The 18,086-nt window shown below is 53.4% G+C and overlaps 1 protein-coding gene across 8 annotated transcripts in view; it reads left to right on the top strand.

Annotated features, from left to right (window-relative positions):
• Positions 1 to 18,086, top strand: part of LOC120759782 (ankyrin repeat and fibronectin type-III domain-containing protein 1-like) — a 243,601-nt gene that overhangs the window by 71,171 nt on the left and 154,344 nt on the right. For 6 of the 8 annotated variants that reach the window (XM_040079396.2, XM_040079395.1, XM_040079398.2 and 3 more), the window contains 2 exons: positions 6,795 to 6,988; positions 15,114 to 15,331. In XM_040079396.2, the coding sequence (XP_039935330.1) occupies positions 6,916 to 6,988; positions 15,114 to 15,331 (291 nt within the window). In that variant the 5' untranslated portion in view covers positions 6,795 to 6,915. Of the gene's footprint in view, positions 1 to 6,794; positions 6,989 to 10,505; positions 10,685 to 15,113; positions 15,332 to 18,086 lie in introns of those variants that run through there. The other 2 variants (XM_040079394.2, XM_040079400.1) reach the window with 2 other exon arrangements.

Below are 18,086 nucleotides of genomic sequence, written 5' to 3'. Positions count from 1 at the left end.
GTGGGGTGAGGCACCATGGCAGGACAGGATGAATCCTGTGCCGTGGAGCTGAGCGCTGTGGGGAAACGTCACAGAATGCCAGAAGGGTTTTTGTTGGAAGGAACCATTTTGTTCCACCCCTGCTGTGAGCAGGGACACCTCCCACTAGCCCAGGTTGCTCCAAGCCCCAGTGTCCAGCTTGGCCTTGGACACTGCCAGGGATCCAGGGGCAGCCACAGCTGCTCTGGGCACCCTGTGCCAGGCCCTGCCCACCCTGCCAGGGAAGGATTCCTGCCCAATCTCCCATCCAACCCTGCCCTCTGGCAGTGGGAAACCATTCCCTGTGTCCTGTCACTTTGCAGTCCCTCTCCATCTCTCCTGGAGCCCTGTTAGGCACTGGAAGGGGCTCTAAGGTCTCTGTGGAGCTTTCTCTTTCCCAGACTGACCCCCCAGCTCTCCCAGCTTGGCTCCAGAGCAGTGGGGCTCCAGCCCCCAGAGCACCTTTGTGGTCTCCCCTGGACTTGTTCCAGCAGTCCCACGTCCATCTTGTGCTGGGGCCCCAGACCTGGATGCAGCGTTCCTCCTGCCCTGGCTGTTTAACACCCTTGTTTGCCTTTGGGACTGCGAGCCCGTTGGAACCTGTGTTCTCCCTCTGTATCTGTCACACCCAGCTGCATCTCCACAAGCTGTTTCAGGAATGGATGTGGGTGTTTTGTTGATTTGTTTCCATTTCGCAGCCATTGTTTGTGTTGCCATGGGGCTCAGGCTGTGCAGGAGGTGCATCCCCCTCCTCACACCCTCCTTGGGGAGGCTGTTTGGTGGGTAATGGCTCCTCCTGGCTTGTAACATCTCTCATTTTTCTGAATCCAGCTGGAACCCTTGCCGAGTTTTTAAGGTCAGGTTGCTAAGTTACACCTCCTTGGAGGAGTGGGCCGAGGAGTGAGCAGCCACGGGCTGGGAAGATCTGGGAGCAGTGTCACTCTGCAATAACTGGGCTCTCCTGGCCCCTGCCCCTGCCCCCCTCTCAGCCTGTACCACACTTAGCTCTTCTTCCCCAAGCCTTCTGCTTTATCAACCTCCTTTGCTCAGGAGATTTAGTGAATTAATTAACTGTGTGGTTAGAGGAGCCCCCTCCGGTTACCTGTGGGATGCTGTGCAGTGCTGCAGGAGGAGGGACAGCCCTTTGTCTTCTCTGTCTATTTTTGCTTTGAGTTTTGGGGCTGGGGGGTCTTTGGGACACGTGTTGTCCCCCTTGGACCTCGGACGTGGCCCCACATGTCCCTCACAAGGCATGTGGCTGTAACCAAGCCACAGCTCTGGGGCAGGTGGGCGAGGTCTGGAGTAGCTGCTGCCTGCTGCTCCGCCCCTTTCCCTCCTTAGTCTTCCTCCCCAGATTAGCCCGCTTTTCTCCTGGCTGTGTTCCACCAGCCCCCTGCCTCTGGGAAGGCATTAGCACAGTGGTGCTCAGGTTTGTGTCAGAGCTGCTGGGACTGGGTGCTGTGGCAGGATGAACGCTTCCCTACTCCCAGGGGTGGGACACTCTGGAGGGTCACCATCCTTGGGAGTTTCCAGGACATGTGCAGGAGATTTCCTTGCTTTGTTCCTGAGCAAATCATATAAACCAGTGAGGCTTATTGGGGTCCTTTTTGGCTAGTGAGAGCAGTGGATTTAGGGTTATTTGCCCCTCCTGCTGCTTTCTCTGGTGCTGCTGGGGTTGTGTTGGGGCTGCTGTGCTGACTCCCCCATCCTGTCCAGGGCAGCCGCAGACTCCACGCTCTCTGGGTTGGGCTGGAAGTGCCCTTCAGAGAACATCTCCCACACAGAAATGAGCTGGGAGGGGAGGCTGGAGGTGTGTGCAGTTTGTTCCCAGGAGGGCTGCAGGAACTGGCTTTTAATTTGCATTAAACTTTTCTTTCTCCCTCCCTTCCCTTTATCTGAGCTCTTCCTCTCTCTTTCCTGGTTTGGACAAGGACATTACCATGGGGAAGGTGCTGGACACAGCAGAGCTTTGGAGATGAATCCTGCTTCCTCCCATGCTGCTGGGTGTCAGGGGCTGTGGCTGACACAGGGATGTGGGTGCTGGAGCAGCCTTGTCCCTGCCTAGCACAGTCACTCCTGCCCCACGGCTGTCCTCGGGGCTGGGGGAGGGACTGGCCCTGATGATGTTCCCACATTTCCCCATCTGGCTGTGGGCTGTGGGTGATGGAGCTGTCACTGGGCTCCTGCCTGAGCTCTCACACCCGGCCAGGAGGATTTTTCCACCCCTGTCATGACTCAATTATGTGCTCTCCTTCCTACCCAAATGTCGAATGGCAGCTAAATATAGGCTGTAACAGCGTTGATTGTGGCTTTTCTAATTGAGCTTTACACTCCATCAAGGATCTTTACTAATGGGATGTGGCATCCTTGATAGCACCCAGCTGGGACTCCTGCTTGGGAAGCAGACGGAGATGCAATGTGACTTCCCAGTGCTGTCAGGTCCCACCTGGCAGTGGCTGCCAAGGCCTCTGGAGCTGTGCACCAGCTCTGGTTTGGGCTGGGATTGGGTTCATTTTCTACCCGTAGCTGGTCCAGGGCTGTGTTTTGGATTCAGGATGAAAACAATGTTGATAACACACTGCTGGTTTGGTTGTTGCTGGGAAATGCTCTCCCCAAGTCAAGGACTTTTCCATTTCCCATGCTCTGCCATTGGGGAGGTGACAAGGACTGGGAGGGATCGTGGCCAGGACAGAGCGATATTCCAGACTGTGCAATGTCATACCCAGTATGGAAACTGGGGGTTGGCTGAGAGAGACTTCTTGCTGCTGAGGAACAGGCTGGGCTTTTTGGGTGGTGAGGGACTGCACTGGGTGCCACTTGTCTATCTGGGATTATATTCCTCTCTTTCTTATCTCCATTTTCATTACAGTAATAACAATAACAATAATGATCATAATAATAAACATCACCACCAACTGTATTTCAGTTATTACCTCAACTCATGGGTTTTACCTTTTCCCAATTCTCTTCCCCACCCCACTGGGGGGTTGAGATGAACGAGGAGCTATGTGGTACTTATGTGCCAGCTGTGGCTCAACAATGAGAGGTGGGATAGTAAATCCATGGAGCTGAATTGTGCTTGGGAATTTGAGTTCAGATTTCAGAGCTAAAGAGGTTTCTAGTTGCTTTGCTTTTTCTGACAGTATAAATCGCTGCCTGAAGATATACAGCTTGAAAATTGCTTCTCTAACAGAGTGAATTCTTCTGGTTTTTTTCCCCCCATGTGACTCTTGTGAGGAGAGTCAAAAGGAACAGGAGCACTAAAATGCTAATGGGGTTTTGCAGGTGATGAAGCTGTACACAGGTATCCTGGGATTTACATGCACAGAAAAAGGAATGTTTTGAACTCATTTATGCAGCACAGCGATGTGTTAAGCTCTGTCCCCGTTGCCTTGTGCCAGTGTAATATGTTAAAATGAGAGGTACAAATGTTCTGCTGGAATGGAAACTGCTTGGGAAGCTAATTCTGGCTTTGTATCTCTTGGCACAGCTTGTTTCCATGCTGATCCCACTGAAGCGTGGGGCCTGGGGTGGGCAGGATGGCGCTGAGTGCCTGGCACGGCTGTGGCACTGCTGCCCCAGGCCTTGGGGAGTACTGTCCTTGCCCCAACCCCAGAGAGCAGCAGCGCAGCAGCACCTGGGAATCTAGAGAGAATGTGATTGATTTATACCAATAAACTGCCGAGCTAATGTCAAAGTGTGCTGCCCACCTCTCTGAGGATGTGTGCTGTCGGGCTGGCAGCGGCTGCCCGGTCCTGGCGCCTGCCCCAGCTGCTCCCCACGGCCGTGTGCCCCAGGGCTTGGTGGTGACCGTCCCTGGGAGGTGGCTGCACGGTGCTGTGGCACTGCTCTGGCCCCGTGTCTGCTCTCCTGAGGAACATCAGACTGGCACCACGTGGGAGCTGCTGCCACGTCCGGAATGGGAGTGAAGAGCTAGCGTGACAAATGTCACAGTGACAGGAGAGCACCAAGGGTAGGGAGCTTTGGCATGAGAGACTCTGCCTGTGTGACCCTGAGCACTGGAGCATGAAATAGGATAAAATTTAGTGGTAGAACGTGCAGGGAGGCAGAGGGGCTGTCCTGCTGTCTGCACCAGGAGCTCAGGTCTGCATGATCACCACGCTGGAGCCTTTCTGCTCTGGAGCCAGACTGGGAGAGCTGGGGGTGCTCACCTGGAGAGGAGAAGGCTCCAGGGAGAGCTCAGAGCTCCTGCCAGGGCCTAAAGGGGCTCCAGGAGAGCTGCAGAGGGACTGGGGACAAGGGCTGGAGGGACAGGACACAGGGAATGGCTTCCAGTGCCAGAGGGCAGGGCTGGATGGGAGATTGGGCAGGAATTGTTCCCTGGGAGGGTGGGCAGGGCCTGGCACAGGGTGCCCAGAGCAGCTGTGGCTGCCCCTGGATCCCTGGCAGTGCCCAAGGCCAGGCTGGACACTGGGGCTTGGAGCAACCTGGGCTAGTGGGAGGTGTCCCTGCCCATGGCAGGGGTTGGAATGAGATGGGCTTTAAGGTTCCCTCCTATCCAAACCATCCTGGGATTTATGTTGCTCCAGGATGGGTGGAGAAAGCGGAGTCCAAGATAGAGGGAAGGCAGTGAGGGGTGTGGAAATATCCAAGGGGAAATGAAAGCTAATTTTGTGAGAGGAGACTGAAAGAACTTGTGTTAATCAGCCTTGAAAAATGCAGGCAGAAGGGGCTGGGACTTCATTATAATGAAAATTAATCATGGGAGCTAACGCTGTAGAGGGGGGATAATTATTTAAGCTAAAGGTTAATATTGGCACAAGAACAAATGAGCATAAGCAGTGAAGAATTGAATTTCAGATGGCAATTTGAAGGATCTGTACCATTCATTATGCAATTTGCCCATGGCAGGGGGTTGGAATATGATCTTTAAGGTCCTTTCCAACCCAAAGCATTCTGTGGTTCTATGATTTTGGAACAGCCTTGGGCTGTGCTGGGGAGCTCATCTGGGCTCTGCTCAGGTTCTGTGAAAGCAGGGGACAAGGAACAGCCTTGGGGTGATCCTCAGCACGTGGCACCCCACAACAATGCCGGGATCTGCTCCTTTTCATTGCATTTCTGGGATCCTTGGAGCATGGCCTGGGCCAGTGTCATGCCTGAGGGGGGCTCCTCAGGACCATCCCTTGGCTCTGGGCTGGAGCAGGAGGAGGGGGCCATGGTCCCAGGTCGCTGCAGGCCTGGGCTGCCTCTGGCCTTTGGGAAAGAGGTGGCAGCACATGGTCATGCTGACACATGGAGGTGTGCCCTGGTCACCCCTGCAGATTTGGAGCCTATCATCAAACTCAGTTGAGTTTCGACCTCGCAGAGACATTGCATTTGTGTTTTTACATGTTCCATGATACCCTGAGGGCCTCTGCAGTCCCTGCTGTGTGAGTCTGGCTTTCTGGAGTCTGGACCTTCCCTAGTAGCTGTTCACTTCCTTGTTTTCTACCTCAAATCCCTTTCTGGTATTGTGGATGATGTTTAATGGGGGTTTCACTGTCTCAAAGGAAATTTTTATCCCTTCAGTCTTGAGCCATGTGGTCTCTTTATTTGGTTAACTCAGATTATCTGGGAGTTTTGGGGTGGGCTGGGGGCTTGAATTCTTTTTGTGTTGGTTGTGCCTTGCAGCTCAACATGCAAATCCTAATTACAGTACCTGGCCAGGGGAGAAGGCTTTGCTGGCACAGCAGCAGCTTTGCTAACACAGGGTGCAGTGTGGTGCTGGGCCAGGTGGGCAAGAGGCCAGTGACACCTGGCCTGTACCAGCCATGGTGTGTCCACAGACCCAGGGCAGTGCCCATCCCCTGTGCTGGGCACTGCTGGGGCACCTCCAGTCCTGGGGTCAGTTCTGGGGTTCTCATGACAGGAAGGACTTGGAGGGGCTGGAGCATGTCCAGGGCAGGGAACAGAGCTGGGGAAGGGGCTGGAGCACCATGAGAGGCTGAGGGAGCTGGGAAAGGGGCTCAGCCTGGAGAAAAGGAGGCTCAGGGGGCCCTTGTGGCTCTGCACAACTCCCTGACAGGAGGGGACAGCCGGGGGGGTCGGGCTCTGCTCCCAGGGAACAGGGACAGGACAAGGGGAAACGGCCTCAAACTGTGCTGATAGGGAAGGGTTAGATTGGATCTTGGGGAAAATTTCTTTATGGGAAAGGTCTTAGGGTATTGGAATGGGCTGCCCAGGGCAATGGTAGAGTCACTATTCCTGGAAATGTTGAAAAGATGTGTGGATGTGGCACTTAGGGACGTTGTTTAGTGCTGGGGTAATGGTTGGACTTACTGATCCTGGAGGGCTTTTGCAACTTGAACAATTCCATGATTCCATGAAGGCTGCTATGCTTAGCCAGGAGCTGTGTGTGTGTCACAGAGGACAGGCCTGGCCTGAAGGACCCTTCCCACCTCCTGAAACGCCCTGTCCTGTGTCCTGTCCCAGCTGCTGAAGGCCCTGTCCTGTGTCCTGTGTCCTGTCCCAGCTCCTGAAGGCCCTGTCCTGTGTCCTGTGTCCTGTCCCAGCTGCTGAAGGCCCTGTCCTGTGTCCTGTCCCAGCTGCTGAAGGCCCTGTCCTGTGTCCTGTGTCCTGTCCCAGCTGCTGAAGGCCTGTGTCCTGTGTCCTGTCCCAGCTGCTGAAGGCCCTGTCCTGTGTCCTGTGTCCTGTCCCAGCTCCTGAAGGCCTGTATTCTGTGTCCTGTGTCCTGTCCCAGCTCCTGAAGGCCCTGTCCTGTGTCCTGTGTCCTGTCCCAGCTGCTGAAGGCGCTCTCCTGTGTCCTGTCCCTGCAGGTCCCTGGACAGAAAGCTGCAGCGGCCGCTCCTGGGGAAGTCGCGGACGCTGCCCAGCATCCCGCAGTCGCCGGTGCTGAGCCGGCTGCCGCCGCTGGAGCCCGCGGCCTACAGGGACGAGATGCCGGAGCAGAAGCCCTACAAGAAGCCCTCGGCCCCTGAGCACCAGAAAGGCTGCACGGTCCCTTCTGCCGGTGAGTGCTGGGGTGAGCGCCCACCCCTCTGTATCTGCAGGGTCCCAGCAAAGCTTTCCTGCTTCTCCAGAGGCACAAATCCAACTCTAGCCCATGTGGAGTTTATTCTGCTCTGAAAATAGCCCTTCTTGGTGAATTTTGGGGTTTTTTTGCCCTTGGTTGAGTCTTTCTTTGAGCGCTATACTTAAATCTCCCCATCTTTCATATTATGCTGGTGAAAAAGAAGAGTTGGTTGTTGGAAGCCACCCGAGGTGGGGATGTGATGCTTGGAGCCATCTGCCTGAGGGTGCCGGGGTGAGATACCATGCTGGGGCCTCCTTGGCCAATGCAACAGTCCCAGGTGCCACTTTTCTATGTCACAAAGCAGCTTCAGGGCACTTATAGCTGGTCTCCACCTGGAGCGGTGGCAGGAACATCATCGCTGCGCCCTTCCCACAGCCCTGGCCTTGGAGATTTGCAAATGCTCCCAGCCTAGCACTGTGTGTTGGCCTTTGGGTCAGCCCTGAGGATTTTTATCATGTTCTTCTACTCTCATGCTGATCCTGATGAAATACTAATATGGCTGGGCCAGCTGCTCTGAGCAAGTTTATTGGCAAAGCCGCTGATGGCCAAAGTGTTTCAGTGCTATTGGTGCCAGCAGAACCACGCTGGGACTATAAAATTGATGGGAAAGGGGGTTATTAACACTGAAACAAAGATAAAGCCTGCAAGCCAGGGCTGACAGTCCAGAGCTGAATAAAATCCTTATAAAACAGCTCCCTTCAAACAGCACCCTTGGACTTTTTTATTTTTATGGGTTTTTTTAAATTATCCCTCTCACAGTCAGATCCCTGTGTTGCTCAGCAGAACAGCTGTCCAAACCCTGGATTAATTTCGATGCTTTGCAGACTGCATTTCATTTCCTGGTGCTACTAATTCCCCCAAAAGTTGTGCACAGAGTGGATCTTTGCACATCGCTGAGCCCGTCCTGCCACTCTTGTCATGACAGAGCTCCTGGGTGTCCTGCAGCACCCGAGCCACTGCTTCCCTGTGTGGGACCTGTGGGTTTTCCTTCACCTCATCAAATTGTTCAAATAGGTCTTGGAAGGGGAGTAAACCTGTGGGAAAGTTGTGTAGCCTCCACCACGAAGGACATGGCATCCCGAGCTCCCTTGCACACCTACAGGTCCCCAGTTGCTCTGTTGGTGCTTCCAGGGAGCTGTGCTGGCGGTGAAGGAAGGGAGTGGGAGGCTGGTACGAGACCGTGGGGTGATGCTGCCGTGTGAGTCAGACCCACTGTGGACACCTCACCCTCTGCTGCAGACACCTCGTGTCCTGGCAGTGCAGACAGGCTCGTGCTCCATGGAACAGCCGTCCTGGAGCAAACCCCGTGCACAGCCCTCCCTGCACAGTGCGAGTCACAAAAACTCGGAGCGCACACAAGAGGTGTTTAAGATCTTACTTTACTCGTGGCTGGAAGGGCCTAGGGATGCCGAGAGGAGAAGGAGTAAGAAAACCCTTGGAGACTGGAGGGCTCCCTCCACAGCCAGACCAGTGGATGAATGAATGTGTGGTTTTCTGTCCAGATTCTCCCATGTTCTTTTCCTGGCTCAGTTAGGAATTGCTAATTAGTTACTCATGAAGGCTGTCAGGATGCTGTCCCTGAGGAGAAAAAAGAAGAGATGGCACTGCTGGCAGGGTGGTGTGGGAGAACAGAGAGAGATAGTGCTGAAGGCACTCTTGCCCCTGTTATGTTGCAGCTGTGTTAGTTACCAAAGAGTGGGAACAGCCTTGTCCTCACAGCTATGAGTGATAGAAGAGTGAGTTAGCTGGTGGAGGGGGCAGTCAGTTGGAGTCAGCTGGCGTGCTGCGAGGAGCAAGGGACAGGAAGCAGTGAGCTAGAAATGCAGAGAGAAGGAGAGAAAGAGCCAGAGCTGTGTGGAGAGACTCGTGGAACTGCAACATAGCAAAGGTATGAAAATCTTTTAAATAACAAGGTGCTGATATTTGAGGCCCCCTGAAGTTTTTAAAGAAGCGCTCTTGAGTGTTGTGGCCATCTCGGCAACGACGACAGCAGATGGTGACCCCGACGTGATCCGAAAGCATGAATGATGTGATACTAAAGTCAGAATGACATACCCGGTCTGGACCGATGTGGGGTCCTAGTGACTGGCAATATTGACCCACTGAGAGGAGAGTGGGGGGGCAATGTTGGTGGAGCTGAGAGTGGAGTGTGGAAGCCACAGTGAGATCCAGACGTGATTTTTCTCCTATCAAGACACCTGGAAGCAGGTGAGCCACCAGCTAGTAATAATGGGACATAACTTATCTAAGGAGCGTCGTGACTGCCTTGACAGCAACATACGGTGACACTGATGTGATTTGCAATTGAGCTGCAGGGCGAGGTGCAGCGGAGATGGAGCCCAGCGAAGCTGAGAGCAGCAGGTGAAGCTGCCAGTCCAGCCTTGATTTTGACACCTAGAGGACAAGTGAGCCCCTAGGAATGTAATGATGTAGCAGGAAAAGAAAAGATTATTCAGCTACAAAGCATAATGGAAGAGCAGAGCAATGATTGGTTGTGGATACTGGAAAAGAAAAAATGCGAAGAAGATTGAAACATTCATCAAACAAGTAATACAGGGCAAAGACTCTGTACGTTCCAATAGAGGGCACGTGGTTCTGAAGATGTAAAATACTGTGTATGAATATCTGTGTGGTAACATGCATTTCTAGGACACATTCTATATTGATGACAAACTGCAATCCAGGTTGACTACGGTGCATCAAGCTCTCCGAAGGACCGGCATGGAGATTGGCACTCAGAACTGTTAATGGGGACATGGGACTCACGTTGCTGTTGATCATTTGTGTGACATAACTAGCAAGGACCAACAGAAGATGTTAGAAAGGCAGTTGGAATTATAGCAGTTTTTCAGAATGTCTGAGCAGGGTAAATTGAACCAGAAGACAGCAGAGGAAGCTGCAAAAGAGCAGGAGACTGCCATCTCTGAAACCAACCCGGACAACTGTGTTCTTAATAAACCTGAAGGCTCAAGAAGTACAAGAGGAGATAGCTCATCAAGTAACAGAACTACCAGCAAACTGTCTAAAAACAGTTCACAAACTTGATCTACTGACATAGGAGAGTGGATCTCAGATCTTTTAAGGCAGACATTTCAAAGCTGTCAGCTTAACCAATGTGTAGTGAGAGCTTCAAAGTATTTTCCACTGCTTCCACATGATTTACTCAGTACAATGTGCTTATTTGCTAGTAAAACATATGTGTTGTATTTAAACGTTTATATAACTTTTAGTTCTAGGAGAAATATGTGAATTTGTCATAATGTGAATTTACCTAAGCATGTTTTTCTAGAAATGCTCAACTTCATAATTAGAAAAGAAAGGGGAGATTGTGGGAGAACAGCTAGAGATAGTGCTGAAGGCACTCTTGCCCCTAATGTGTTGCAGCTGTGTTAATTACACAGAGTGGGAACAGCCTTGTCCTCACAGCTATGGGTGATAAAGGAGTGAGTGAGGTGGTGGAGTGATCGGTCGGTTGGAGTCTGCTGGCCATGCTGCGAGGAGCAAGGGACAGGAAGCAGCAAGCTAGAAATGAAGAGAGAAAGAGCCAGAGCTGTGTGGGGTTGTTCATAGGACTGCAACTTAGCAAAGGTGTGGAAGACTTTTTAAATAACATGGGACTGCGATGCAGAGAAGGTATTTAAGATAACGAGGTACTGATACTTGAGGCCCCCTGAAGTTTTTTAAAGGAGCACTCTTAAGTGCTGTGGCCATCTTGACAATGACAGGGTGGGACATCTGGACAGCACGATGGGAATGGAGCAGCATGTGGTACTGGAGGTTAACGAGCCCTGGGATGCTGACAAGGAATGCAGGATTCCCATAAGGATTTATGAGTAAGAGCTGGGCTGCTGAGTATCAGGATGGAGAGAAGTTGGAGCAGGTTGTCCAGAAATCTGTGGCTGCCCCATCCCTGGAAGTGTCAAAGGCCAGGTTGGATGGGATTTGGAGCACTGGGATAGTGGGATGTGTCCCTACCCATGGCAGGGGGTGGAATGAGAAGGGATTTAAGATCTCTTCCAACCCAAACCGTTCCATCATTCTCAGATAAGGTCCTTTCCCTAAAGAAGTGGTGAATTTGCTGTGAGCAGGTACTACCACTCCCCATTCAAGGTGGGGGGACACAGGACCAAAACCAGCTCAGGAAGAGGCTCATGCACTGGGACATGGCAGGAGCAGGGCTGTCCTTGGGAGAGGTGAGGAGATCATCTTCAGGGAGAGTTCACAGTTCTCTGGGAAGGAACTGCACTCTGGCTCACTGCTGTTTTGCGGGCCATGAGCAGAGGAATCACCAAGCAAGGTGGCAGAAGTGATTATTTTTGGCACAGATGAGATGTGACATCCTTGTCTGACCACTGAGACATGTTCCTCAGCCTTTTCCTTTGTGTCCCATGGCTCTAGTGTGGCAGCACTGGAGGAGGGATGTGCCCTGGCACTTGATGGGCAGTCACAGGAGGTTGTCCTGCTGTGACACCACAGCTCCTCTGCAGGTCCTTGTGAGGACACCAAGGCACCTGGTGGGGAGCTGAGGCCCTGAAGATGGGCAGAAGAGCTGAGCCTGTGACTGCTGAGCCTCCCAGGCCTCTTCTTTCCCTTCAAAACAACCTTCCACCTCATTCCATGAGCTCAGGAACTGGCTGGGCTGGTCAGCAGGTCTGGGTTTGCTGCTGGTCTGGTTTGGTTTTTCTCCTGCAGGTCACCCATAACAGTGCAGGTGTGGTCAGCTGGGACAGGCTGTGAGCTCTTCCCCTCCATCCTATATGCTTCAACCCCTTGCCTGGAGCTGTTCCAGGATTAACCCCAAATCCCTATGGCTACAAGCCCAGAATGAGGGGACAATAAGCACAAATGGGGCTTGATTGAAGAGGGCCAGTGCCTGCCCTGTCTGAGCTGTTATCCCTTGGGTGTCACACTGCAGTCTGCCAGGAGGTCTCACGCATGCTGGTGGCACAGAGCAATGAGCTGCCTGTTGCTTCTCATCCCTTGTTCCCCTGAAGAGTCAGGAGTGGGACTGAGGAAAAACCCTCCTTTGCTCTCTCCCCTCCTCCTACAGCAGGCAGGGGCTTCTTCTCAGCCTTTGGCCAGCTGCAGCCTGCACAGAAAGTCACTGCATGGTTTACATGCCTGGTCCCTTGCAGTTCCCCCTTCTTGCACCTGGAAGGAGCAGACCAGTCTGGGGCACTTTTCTGCCTCCACTTTCCCTTGTCTGTCAGGCAACATGCAGAGCTCTTCAGGAACTGGCTCCATGCCCTGCTGTGGGTCTGGGAAGAAGTTAACTCGTAGCATGGTTGGGGTGAGTTTACTGGGAGTTGTGCCCATGGGAGGAAAAGAAGGAAGCTACAAGGAAACACCTGGATTTGAGCTTAGGCCAGGACCATGGAATTAACTTTTCTTCTACTTGTAGAGGATGTACTGGAGAGACACCGGGTCTCTGTCTTTGCTGTCCCCTCCATCCTTTGATGTGTGTCCTCCCCAACACCTCAAATTCAGTAGAAAGGGTTTGCAGGAATTGTTATTGTCAAGCCCAAGGAGATGGTCAGAAAATCTTCCAGAGGTGCTGATGTTGAGGGCACAGCTCTGAGTGGCAGAGGGGTGATCAGCTCCAAGACACAAGAGAATGAGGATTGTTGGCCACCAGTCGATGGGCTTGCTCCTGTTCCTGGCACTTTCTCTCCAAGCTGGATGGGACCTTGAGCAGTGTGATTTAGTGAGTGACATCCCTGCCTGTGGCAGGGGCTGGAACAAGATGACCTTTTAGTCCCCTTCCAACCTAAACCATCTGTGACTCTCTGACTTCTTGATCTTCCCCTTGTGACCGTTCTGGGCTTGATCATCAGTTGTTTGGTAGCAATCAGGACAAGCTCCTTCAGCAGGTAGAAAAGCATTTTGGTGTAGACAAGGTCCTGTGGTGGCTCCCTGTGTGCAGGAAGGAGGGACCCAGTTTGGTGAGGATTACCCTTGGGCAGTCCAGGGAGCAGCTGTCTCTGGTCCAGCTCCTGGCCTGTGCTGGAGAGTGCAGCTCTTGTAGATGAGAGATGAGACCAAAAGCATCAAAATCCTTGGGGAACTGGGATCAGTGAGAGCAGATGTGGCCCGGCTGCTCTGTAGGATTTGAAACCCAACTTCTCATCCTTGGGTGAGGTGCCCTGCACAGAGGCGCGGGTGCAGCGTGTGAATCCTTTCCCTCACTCAGCACGTGGCCTTGGCCACCCCTTGCTCAGGGCAGCAGAGCAGTGGGGGCTGTGTCGCTGTGGGGCTGGGAGGGGACAGTCTCGAGGGCACAGGCAGTGGCTGGGGCATCTCAGGTGAGCGCCAGGGGCGGGTTCCTCCTTCTGTGTGCAATTTCCCTGTGTGTCCCCTGTGTCTCCTGTGTCAGCGTTCCCTGCTGCGCTCCCAGAGCGATGCTATCTCGGGATGGCAGTCTGGATCTGCCTCCGATTGACGTGTTTGTGCATGGAATAATCGCAGCTTTCAAACAGCAGTTCCTGTGTTGTGTGAGGTGACATTTGGAAAGGAGCAGCAGCAGCTTATTAAATTGAAAGTAGGGGAGGAAAAATCTACGCTGCTCGGAGTGCTGTGCTCTAGGTTGCCTCTTTCGTAGAATGGTTTGGGTTTGGGTTGGAAGGGACCTTCAAGATAATCTCATTCCACCCCGTGTCATGAACAGAGACACTTCCCATTAGACCAGGCTGCTCCAAGCCCTGTCCAACCTGGCCTTGGACACTTCCAGGGATGGGGCAGCCACAGCCCCTCTGGGCAACCTGTGCCAGGGGCTCAGCACCCTAGCAGGGAGCGATTCCTTCCTAATGTCCAATCTAATCCTGCCCTCTGGCAGTGTGTGTAGGTAGCTCCTCCTCTGGTGGCTTGTAGTCCAGCCTGTGTCTCATTGTATTCCATGTAAACCCCCAGCCTTTCTGGGTAAACTGGTCTGCACTGCTGAATTGGGGCTAAGGGCCATTATCTGCTTTAAACCCCAGAAGTGTTTTGTTCCTCAGCCCTGGTGCAGTTGGATCATGATTGTTCTTGCTCAAAGGTGCTGGGTTTTTCAGAACTGAGAGGCAAAGGATGTTGCCTTAGTAAGAGGCTGCAGGAGGGGGAGAGCCCCTGAAGGCAGTCCTGTGAGATGCCCTTTTGGACTAATAATTGAGAAGAAGCTTTTATTGATTGTTTGTCATGGCTTGAGCAGTGATTTCGGCTGAGGGGAGGAGGCAGGGCAAGCTCCAGATGTAAAGAGGAGATTGGCAACAATCGGAGCCAAAGGGACAAGAGCGCAGCAGTGGTATTCTGGAAACATTTCCTGTTGATTTGTTGTTCTTCCCTTTTGTTGCAATGAAATGTGGCCAGTCCTGCTCTGGGATCACCAGCCCTGCATGGTGCCAACTGTCCTCTGCTCCTGCTCCCACTGTCACAGTGCTAGTGAGGTTTGTCCCTGAGGCTCTCAACCCTGCACTGCTGCATCCTGTTCTGTTGCTGTTGGTAGAAGGGAGGTCTGGCTTCTGTCCTTCATGGGGCTGTTGATTTACTCCTGGCTGTGCTGCAAAGGTTTGTGTTTTTCTGCCCTTTTTTTTTTTTTTTTTTTTTTTTCCTGCAGGAGGACATGGCAGTAAATCCTTTTGTAATTTCTAACACTTGTGATGCTCATTTTTCCTATTCACAAAGCAAGACTTCAAGGCCAAGTTGGACAGGGCTTGGAGCAACCTGATGAAGTGGCAGGTGTCCCTGCACATGGCAGGAGATTGGACCTCGATGAGCTTCAAGCTTCCTTCCAACAAAAAGCATTCCATGATTCTAACTGTATTTGGATAATTCCTGCCAGGAGGATGGTGGGGACTGGGTACCTGGGATGGGCATGTTGGGTGCAGGGGCTGTTGCCTGGGGCAGGGGTTACGCGGGGATTTGCGGGAGGCACCTGCCTTCTGAGTAAGCTCCCAGCATCTGTACCCCATGGCTGTGGCATGGCCAGAGGGGGTCCAGAGATGCCCACTAAGGACCCCCAGAGCCAGCTTGAGGGTGGGACACGTCTGGCTCGTGCTCTGATGGGGAGGCATCTCCTTCTCCTCCGCAGGGGAGGCGTGGCGGCTGGAGGATGACTGCTCGGAGCCCCCCAGGGCCCCCCAGCTGGGCACGGCGGTGGAGGATGCCCCATTCAGCTACTTCCGCACCCGCTCCTTCTACATGAGGAAAAGCCTGTCGGTGGACAACCACCTGGGCTCCCTGAGCTACGCCGTGCACCCCGCCGAGAGCAAGGCCGAGCGCGTCAGGACCAAGCTGCGGCGGCAGTTCGTGAGTATCCGGCCCCCACCTTCGCGAGCGCGCAGCTTCCCAAAAACACTGACATCTTGGAGAGCTATTTTTGTGCCCAGCGTTAGTAAAACAACAGAAAGAGAGGCTGCTCCAGAGCGGTGGAGGAGATGGTGGCGGCAGCTCGAGTTTGCCCAGCCCGTGGAGATGGAGCAGAGCCCCTCTCCTGGGGGGTCCTGTTCCCCCAGCTCCTGATGGGCTCCCGCTGGCTCGGGGCAGCTGGTGCTCAGCTGGCTGAAGTGTGGGATGAGGGCCTGGACTTTGGGCATTGCTGTCCAAAGCATGGAACGAGGCTGAAAGTAGGAAATGAGTTTTCCTGTCCTCAGCTACATGTCTGTGAGGAACTGCACCTTTCCAAAGGTTTGCCGGGGGCCAGTGGTGAGGGGCTGGGGCGACAGCGAGCCGGCACTGAGCCCCTGGGGCAGCTCAGACCTTCCTGGCCCTTGGGAGCTCCTGATGGCAGGGATGTGTCAGGACTGCACCGCAGCTGTGGGAGCCTCTGATCAATGTTTAATGGGCTCTGCCTCTTGTCTTTCCCAGAGACACCCAACTCCGGGGTTTGGATGTCCTTCCCCGTTGTAATGAGGGCTCGGGTGTCAGTGGTGAGAAGCACTCAGTGTTGATTGGCAATGGCTGAGGGACTAGGTACAATGGGAATGGAGCAGGGAATGGGCTGAGGCAGCACAGCTCACCCTGCTCCAGGCTGTGCGCAGACACATCTGCTGGGACCCTGGAGGCACAGACTTCCTCTGCCCCAGAAGAAGGGCTGGTCCCTCTGGGGTCACATGCACTGGGGGTTTCTCCTGGGCAGTGCCACAGCTGGGCAGAGTGGGTCTGGGTGCTCACGCTCCCTGCTTGTGCCTGCATCGTTGGATGTAGCCACCGCTTTTGCCCCTGGGAGGGCAGCTCCGGTCTCGCAGCTGGGGAAGTCTGTGGGAGCTGCTCACAGTCCCAGCACTGCCAGTGAACCTTCTCTGGGGGAACTGCTGCCTCAGGCTCAGGAAGCTCTTGAAACCTCAGGGATGGAGATGAGCACAAGCAGGATGGGGCACCTGTTGGGCAGCTGAAAGATGTTGGAGATGTTTAAGATGAGGCGGCCCTGCTGTGGGGTAAGGAATTGTCTGCTTGTTCTGTCTGCGTGCATGTGTGGCTCCAAGCTGTACCCAGGAGGGCACTGAGATGTTGGGGGCCGTTGTCTTTCAGGGATGTTTTTCCAGTATCTCTGTGGACCCTGTTCCCCACAGCCTCTGTGCTGCAGTGGAGATGGGCACAAAAGATGGAAGCACTTGGGTTTTAATCACAGAGTCCTGGTATCTACAGAGAACTGGGTTCTGCGCTTCCTGTGGGGCAGCCCCCTGTCCCTCCCTGCTCGGTGCCATGCCAGCACCTCTCTGTGCTGTCTGTGGCCAGTTTGATTTGGCCTTTGACTTATTCAGGTTTTGGGGACCTTTAGCTTTCCTTGGTGTACTCACAGAACTGTCTCTGTCTGTCAAGGAACAGAGCAGGTTTTTTGTTGGATATGGGGATGTGGGGTTGTTTTTTTCCTTGCTAAATCATTTCTGGCTCATTCCAATGTAAAAGTTGTTGTTCTAGACTCAGCCATGGATTCTGACCTCATGAGACCTGCTGAGAAAAGCAGACTCATCCTACTTGGAAAGGGCTTCCAGAGGCCCCTTCAGCAGAGGCAGAAAGTGTGGAGGAAGATGAACTGGCAGTGCTTGGCTGAGGCTTGGGCTGGTACAGGACCAGCATTCCTGACACAGCCTCAGAACCTGGTTTGTAAGTTCAAAGTACAGATCCGGCCAAACTGGGGAAATTATTTCCAAGAGCAGTTCTGGGCTCTGTCCTCCCAAGGCTGGGTTAGTTACTTCCCATCTCTGTGCTGAAGGTGTTGCAGCTTCTCCTGGGCTCGTGCTGTGCCCTGGCCCTGCGTGACACCGGCTCTGCCCAGCCCTGGCTGGGGGAGGAATCACTGCTGGGATCTGCTCTCCTCATGCATGGCACAGCATGTAGAGGAGAGAGCATGATTTGCTGTATCATAGTGGCTCATCTTCTAGGAAGAAGCTGAATTCATTTTTCTGGGCTGTTGCACTTCCCCAGCCTGTAATGTAGATTTCTGGCTTTGCTCTTTCCGTGCTGATAGTCTGAGCCACCTTTGCTGTGTGATGCAGCTGCTTGGCTTGGTTTTAAATTTCCCCAGAAATAGAATTTTGGGAATTGCTGAGAGAGGGGGAGAGGCTCTTGAGGCTTTGGGTGGGACCCTCCCATGGCAGGGTGGATGGTGATGGGGCAGAGCTGTTGCCCACATGCATCCATTGCTCATCCACCTCACATCCACTTGATCGGGTGCTGCCTAACAAAGGCTTCGTGCTGGTCATGGGCAACTGAGCTTGTCCAAGAGAGAATTTGCTATAGTTTATGTGAAAACACTGGAGTCTGGCTCCCCTGCTCCCTGGCGGTGACATGCTGGATGCTGCCAGGGCTGCCTAAACATCTTTCAGTGCCAAGGGAGCACCTGCAAATCCTGCCCAGCTCCACTGTCCGGAGCAGCTGCCCTTGCTGTGCCTGCCAGAGGCCAGCATCCCTGCCTTTCTCCTGGGGCACTGGGCAGGGTGGGATTTCTCCAGCCGTGTCACTGGTGGCGTGTGTCTGCTGTGTGATGGATCTGCATGTACAGATTACTGGAATTTGCATAATTGGAATTTTAAATGAATTCCAATTTTTGTGATTGTCAGAA

The sequence above is a fragment of the Hirundo rustica genome, chromosome 15, assembly GCF_015227805.2.
Source record: "Hirundo rustica isolate bHirRus1 chromosome 15, bHirRus1.pri.v3, whole genome shotgun sequence".
NCBI classification, from domain to species: domain Eukaryota; kingdom Metazoa; phylum Chordata; class Aves; order Passeriformes; family Hirundinidae; genus Hirundo; species Hirundo rustica.
Note: the sequence above shows the minus strand (reverse complement) of the source record. Positions and strands in the feature narration are given on the sequence as shown.